The sequence below is a fragment of the Sardina pilchardus genome, chromosome 8 (assembly GCF_963854185.1).
Source record: "Sardina pilchardus chromosome 8, fSarPil1.1, whole genome shotgun sequence".
Lineage (NCBI taxonomy): Eukaryota > Metazoa > Chordata > Actinopteri > Clupeiformes > Clupeidae > Sardina > Sardina pilchardus.
This window is the reverse complement of record NC_085001.1, coordinates 1417089-1423768: the sequence shown is the minus strand read 5'-3', so window position 1 is coordinate 1423768 and position 6680 is coordinate 1417089. Positions and strand designations below refer to the sequence as shown.

The window sequence follows — 6680 nt, the reverse complement described above, 5'->3', positions numbered from 1 at the left end:
TGTAGTAATGTTTCAGTTGCAAGTGTTGCATTCTCATTACATTATGCAGAATCCAGCTCTATATACAGTACACAAAACATTGAATAATGTTTTCTTTCTTGAGTTATCAATGTATGTGTTATTGTTGCCTTAAGTTTCAATGGTAAGACATTAAACGTTCTCCAACTGAACAGAATTTTGTAACTGTCAAAATGGCATTCTCCATAGCAGTAATCAAGACGAGTGAACTCTGCCAGAATGATGGTTCTGTGTGACTTTGGGACATTTGAGACCATTGAAGCTCTTCTGGATTGGTGTATTCGGAGTAACACAATCTAGTCTTCCTCGCGACTACAGGATGATTCTTACGTATGTTGTGTGTTAACCTGATTACCACTACTTCATTTGTGTTTGACCTTACGTCTAATTAAGATGATTAATCAACAAAAAAAAAAAAAAAAAAAAAAAAAGATGACGGACAACAAATTACTGTGATATATACACACATATATCCCACACTTTTTCTACCCATGTATCTTTTTGAAGCCGTGTCTTCTGGAATAATAAAGTTGCGTTTTCCTGAGTGGTGGCAGTAGACTGAACGGACTGAGATCTAAATATATGCTATAAATATAAATGTATATTCACCACATATTAGTTTGTTTTTAGTCCTGGGTCGAGATATATTAGCTTATTTTATATGAGGAAAAACAAAAACAAACCTTTTTGTGTATTGCATGCCAATTTACAGTATCTTTCTTAAACTTTTTTGAGCTGTTTATATTATGTAAATGTCCGTCTTGATCTTAAGATGAATAGTTCTCCAACTGGGTATCACTCTAGATGTAAGATGGACATATAAGGAGGGGTTGCAGGGCAGACTGATAGAGCTACTGTTTGATGTAAAAGCTAACCTGAAATTTTGACTCACTGAGCCCTCCTGTTTTTCGTAAATAAACCAAGAAAAAATACCAGTGTCTGGTCGCTTTCACCTTTATGATGGCTTTCAAGCAAATATCACAATAACTGTAAATTCAGTATGGCATTTCCAGGGTAAAAAAAGAACACTGCAAGGTTAGTTACAGTCTGCACATGTGTAAGGCCTTGCTCCTAATTTGGAGCAATAATTCCCAGACTAATCATCTCAGTGCTCCTAGTCTGGATGTAACGAGATTATAGCTGCCACAACGCTGGCAATAAACACTGCATATGACAAACACGCTTACATAATCAGACATATTTTTGAGCGTCCAGATTCAGACGTGCCGTCTAACTTGTTTTTGTCCCGTACAACCACCGCCTGGTTCCCGTACCGACTGTACCAGGAGCTCTGGCTCCGGCTGAGGTAGTTGGCGGGGGGCGCTTTCTCCAGCTCCAACTGTTGCTGTTGCCAAATCAGCAGCGATGTGTCCCTGTACCTGAGACGGGCATAGCCCTCCGACATAGCCTTCTCTGCCAGTGGATATCTCTCAGCCATTTCCACGAAGTTCTTGTATCAGTCAGAAAGTCGAGGTGTGCTCTTTGCGAAGTACACACATTTTGTCTGATATCCACAATCCCCCTGATGTGGACATTTTGACAATGACGTTTACGATGACATTAAAGTCACCGTTTCTACTTTGAGTGTGGCATCTCCATAGCGACATTCACCAGTTAAATGTCCAAGGTGCCGAGAATTATTGCATATGAAGACGTGATCCAGGGAAACCTGATTAGATAGGACCGCAAACGTTGACGCTAGCTAAAGGCTAACACTTCTATATTCGCAGCGGGTGGATTATAACCTTTAGGCTCGTCCAGTTCCACACACGATTGGCTGATGCGTTCAAATCGTCTTCAGGAATGGTGCGAACGGATGTTCACAGGTATCATAATTCCATGATGCAAAGACTATTTAGGTACAGACGTCTTTTACAGCAAGCCCATTTGTCTCGCAAGTGTGCTCAGTTACTAGCATGAAATTACTAGCCAGCCACAGACAGTAGCTTCGCTATGGCAACGAAGGCCGTTTCTATTTTCTTCCGAGGAGATTCCTGTACTGATGATGAACCGTTCCAGAAGCGAGCGCAGTCTGGCATCAGAAGAAAAGGCGTGTGCTGTCACATGTGGTTGCAAAAGCCTTGAGGACTGTGTGAATGTTTAAGAACAACATTTTTCATTTCCTATAGGCAAGGCTTCTTTACTCAGTATTTACTCCTTTTGTGATCGCCCTGTTTCTTATTATTATATTTTCTATAATTTGCTCGAGCATTTCAGCATTTGAGTTAAACACTAAAGCAGTGCCACAAGGCAAACAATCACTACAAGTGAACTCAGCATCAATGGCAACATCATGTCGTTTTTTTTCCTTTCTTTTTTTGTATGTCGCTTGACTCGCTTTGGACAAAATTTTGCGTCTGCCAAATCCGATAATCATACTCAAACTGACCCCTAGCTACTTCACCTACTGCTGCATATCCTCATCACCTGCAGATAGTTGTTGTTGTAGACGTGATTAATTAGCTTTATATTCCTGCATAGTCGTAATAGTTGGAAGGTACCAAGGTTGCCATTTGCATTAGATCCACATTCAGTCAGCAAAAAATTGAGCTGAATCGTGTAGTTGTTATAAATCGGAAGCGCCATCTTGTGGACAAAAGGTTCCACTGCAATAACAGTACAGCTGTATTCTCCCAATGAAACAGACGAGGACGCAAGATAAACATGCCTCTTCAGTCAAATTCAGAGACGACCACAAACCTTTTCACAATAAAAGCACACTTCCTGTTATTTTACACAAACAAGCAGCATGTCATAGGAGATACTTAACTTTCCCATGTTCGTAAGCCACGCACCCACGCACAGTTTGAATCAGATCCATATCTCTCAGTCATGCCTGTCTACTTGCATGTCTTAAAAGCTGCTGGTCATACTAAGATCCAGATATGTTTTTTTGTTTCGCTTCCTTTCGTATTGCGAGATCAGGGGAAAGGTGTTCAGGTAACCAACTGCTATGGTGGACTTTAAATGCCAGACATAGTTTGGAGAACGCTGGTAATCAAAATGCTGAGTTTATTATGTTAAAAGACATTCCGTGACTTCCACCAAAGTCCAGCGCATAACATGGTTGAGCAATAGTTGATCATTACCTTCAGAAATGTTACCTGTGTTGATTTAACTAAAGGTCCTTCTCATCCATAGTGAATTAACTTAGATGTACAGAATGAGAGAGGGTCTTTGAAGTGTGTGTAAGTTTGGCGATGCAGTGTATTGATAGCCGCAGCCTATCCGTGAGCTTGGATGCTCGTCCTCGGACACCTCGTCTTCGGTCAGGACTTTTCCAGATGAAATTAAAGGCGAAAGTGAAGAATGTTTTTCGAGGATTTTATTCTTATTTCTTCTTGGGACCTGGCTCCATGGGTTGCCCAATCTCTCTTCCACGCAGCTTTAAACCTACGGACAAACACAATACAACAACGCAGCTTTAAACCTACGGACAAACACAAGACAACAACGCAGCTTTAAACCTACGGAGAAACACAAGACAACAACGCAGCTTTAAACCTACGGAGAAACACAAGACAACATCAACAGTCTAATCAGAATGCTAACAAGTAAAAAGGACGCCAAAACTACGGCATAAAGAACGTATGGAATGTCTGGTGATACACTGGGCCACTTTTGAGCCACGTTAATGGTAAATCCAGAGCCGGCTTCATGTGATATTGAGCAGATGATCAAGATAATCTGGAGCCGGCTTCATGTGATATTGAGCAGATGATTAAAAAAATAAAACTATTTTAATGAAATATTAATGGAACATAATAATTAAATATTAATGGGAGCGTGCCTGCACAACAGCAGGGAATATGTCCAGGCTACATCTCGGCTGACTCAGAACCGGTTTCATACGGACTTGCATCACAGCACCAGTAGGCACCATGAACGGTTCAATAATAAGAAATGAGCTCCAAGAGGCTGTAGGTTCTGCAGGAGTTGAGTTAGGCATCGTAACAATAATGAAATACAGTTGCAGGAGTTGAGTTAGGCATCGTAACAATAATGGAATACAGTTGCAGGAGTTGAGTTAGGCATCGCTGCAGGAGTTGAGTTAGGCATCGTAACAATAATGGAACACAGCTGCAGGAGTTGAGTTAGGCATCGTAACAATAATGGAATACAGTTGCAGGAGTTTGCGGAGTGCTTTACCATGGCTTTGAACAGGAATTAGGCAAGTATAATCAAATATTGACACTATCCACTTTAGACAGGCTTATCTGTCCAGGGCAAGTGACAACATGCCAAACACCTGAAGCCTGTTGTGGAGCTGCCCTGAAGGCCCTGTGCTCAATGTTACCAAACCGCTATACTGACGTTTGAATACCTGTGCTCAACTGTTACCAAACCTCTATACTGACGTTTGAATACCTGTGCTCAACTGTTACCAAACCTCTATACTGACGTTTGAACGGTTTATTGTCGGCTTGCGTAACTGTTCATTTGAGATGCACACTCACCAATAGCACGCTCAATCTTGCCCATGATCTGATTATTTGGGATGGCCCTTCCCGCCTCGTAGTCCCCGATTATCTGAGGCTTCTCATTGATTTTCTGTAGAAACAAACACAACAATGAATATGGAGACCAGTGAACAACTGAAACAAGATGAGAAGCGTGAAAGAGAGAGAGAGAGAGAGTGAGAGAGTGAGTGAGTGAGTAGTAGCGCGAGTAAGAATGTGCATGCCCGTCCATGTCCTCACCGTGGCAAGGTCCTCCTGTGTGTGTGTGTGTGTGTGTGTGTGTGTGTGTGTTTCACTGTGGCGAGGTCCCTCTAGGTGAAGCCGTGTGTGTGTGTGTGTGTGTGTGTTCACCGTGGCGAGGTCCTTCTGCGTGAGGCCCTTGTTCTGGCGGCCCAGCTGGATGACCTTGCCGACCTCCAGCGGAACTCTGTCGTGATGCAGCTCCTCCGTCTCCCGGTCCAGCTTCGCCGTGTTCTTGGTCACCAGGTGCTGCTTGTTCTGTCCTGCAGACCCTGCCGCCACACACACACACACACACACACACACACACACAAATGATTCTGATGCAGTATGAAGCATACGGTGTCCTGACTAGTGAGAGATTTGATTACCTGTTTGATTAGCACTAGCCTTCTGTTTTCTAGTGTGTATGTGTTCCACGGTTTTTATAGTTGTAATGTCTAGGATATGTGCAGTTTTTAATTGTTTTATAGTTTATTTAGTGATGCTAGCTTTGTAGTGCACAGCTTATAGAAACATTCATATCTTGAATTTCCCCTTGGAGATCTATCTAGCTATCTATTATGTTGTGCGTCAACTTAAAATCGAGCTCTGTCTGAGGGAGATGTGAGGAGGGATTGGGAGCCCTTAACGCTGAAATGAAGAACATTCTCCTTCCCGAGAAAGATAGAAATTCAAAAAGTAATCGTATTAAATGCATGTGAAAGAGCTTACATTTCTTCGACGTTTCCACATCTTCGCCTTTCCTCTGAGCCTGAGTCACAGCCTGCGATGAACAACGACACAGGAGGATTTAAATGTCAGACTTTGTAGAGTTTTGCGTGTTGTGTTATTTAACTAAACTTGTCAAACTACTTACTCACAACGTTTCATTCTCATTAGTGGCTGATGTAACAGTGAAGTAACTTTGCCATATCAACATGATGGTGGCGAACAGGAGAGACACGCCGCAGGCAGAACGGTAGGGTTAGCTTAGGCGAGTACACCTTTGATACGTCCTACTGGCAAACTGCTTTACGTACCAAACATGAGTGCGTGATAAACAAACGAGCAATGATATTCATTCCTCTCACATTTTAGTGCGGACATAAACCACCATCACAACTTCACGAAAATAAATAGCTAACTCAGCTAACTTGGCTAACTTGGCTAACTTGGCCTTGTTGCCATAACACTGAGCTCAAGTTAACTTGTATTAGCTAACCAGTAACGTTAACAAAGCGTATGAAGTTAAGAGACAGGGCTTGATAAACTTCATCAGACTGCAATGCCAAACCTGCCAACTGAAGGCAAATCTTGGAAAATACACCAAATGATAACCTTACGCCAGCAACAGCTCTTGCCTTAGTAAGCTATCGCTACATAACATGCTGCTAAAACAGATTGAGCTAACGTTGGTCTAGCTAGTATAAAGACATCTAGCTAACTTAACATTACCTGTTTGGACTTCGATTGTGCCGCAGAGCCCTTCTTTCTTAGGACAGTAACTGTATCCCAGTCGCATTCAGCCATGTCCTAAATTCCGATTTAATCTAAATAAAAACGAGTGTTCAAAATTGGACCCAAAGAGTTGCTCTGAGGCTTCCTTGGATAACTTAACAGGCTGCTACACAGCTAGCAAATGTGTGCTGAAATCCACGTTGCTAAATGCTAAACAAGGAAACGGATGGGCGTGTGTGCGTCATTGGATACGCACGCAAGGTGAAAACGTCGCATACTCAACGCAGTGCGCCTGCGATACCCAAAACTGCGCACCCCAGAGCCCGTCTATTAGACATTCTGTGGCACCCTCTGCATCTGTGTCGACCATGTTGACATTGGACACCGCTAAATAATGTCCAATAATGTGCTAGCAGGCATCATTTAATTAGGCATATTGGAGCTCACCTTAGATAGATAGATAGATAGATAGATAGATAGATACTTTATTGATCCCCAATTGGGGAAATTCAAGAATGATTT

The 6680-nt window shown here is 42.3% G+C and overlaps 3 protein-coding genes across 14 annotated transcripts in view; 1 reads left to right on the top strand and 2 right to left on the bottom strand.

Moving 5' to 3' along the window:
- Nucleotides 1-950, top strand: part of brd3b (bromodomain containing 3b) — a 27664-nt gene extending 26714 nt beyond the window's left edge. For all 11 annotated transcript variants that reach the window (XM_062542280.1, XM_062542281.1, XM_062542289.1 and 8 more), the window contains one exon: nucleotides 1-950. This exon is cut by the window's left edge. The gene's annotated coding sequence lies outside the window, so the exon portion shown is untranslated.
- A 6-nt stretch (nucleotides 951-956) lies between these two features.
- Nucleotides 957-2294, bottom strand: LOC134088362 (putative uncharacterized protein BRD3OS). The gene has a single exon (XM_062542292.1). The coding sequence runs from the start codon at nucleotides 1454-1456 to the stop codon at nucleotides 1202-1204; it is 255 nt and encodes an 84-aa protein (XP_062398276.1). The 5' UTR covers nucleotides 1457-2294; the 3' UTR covers nucleotides 957-1201.
- A 719-nt stretch (nucleotides 2295-3013) lies between these two features.
- Nucleotides 3014-6370, bottom strand: edf1 (endothelial differentiation-related factor 1). Of its 2 annotated transcripts, none has more exons than XM_062542291.1 (5): nucleotides 6156-6368; nucleotides 5433-5484; nucleotides 4830-4990; nucleotides 4476-4569; nucleotides 3014-3411 (listed from the first exon to the last, which is right to left on the bottom strand). In XM_062542291.1, the coding sequence occupies exons 1-5, from the start codon at nucleotides 6228-6230 to the stop codon at nucleotides 3350-3352; spliced, it is 444 nt and encodes a 147-aa protein (XP_062398275.1). In that variant the 5' UTR covers nucleotides 6231-6368; the 3' UTR covers nucleotides 3014-3349. The 2 variants fall into 2 exon arrangements, with proteins under 2 accessions (XP_062398275.1, XP_062398274.1); XM_062542290.1 differs by lacking the exon at nucleotides 3014-3411 and adding an exon at nucleotides 3435-3522 and having other exon boundaries at nucleotides 6156-6370.
- Nucleotides 6371-6680: the final 310 nt, after the last annotated feature.

Excerpts from the sequence above, each read along its gene's own strand:
- edf1 (XM_062542290.1), bottom strand. The coding sequence starts at position 6,230 with ATGGCTGAATGCGACTGGGATACAGTTACTGTCCTAAGAAAGAAGGGC. Across the intron at positions 4,991-5,432 it reads TGTGGAAACGTCGAAGAAAT|GGTCTGCAGGACAGAACAAG; the intron begins GTAAGCTCTTTC and ends GTGTGGCGGCAG. Across the intron at positions 3,523-4,475 it reads CAAGATTGAGCGTGCTATTG|GTTTAAAGCTGCGTTGTTGT; the intron begins GTGAGTGTGCAT and ends GTTTCTCCGTAG.
- LOC134088362 (XM_062542292.1), bottom strand. The coding sequence starts at position 1,456 with ATGGCTGAGAGATATCCACTGGCAGAGAAGGCTATGTCGGAGGGCTAT.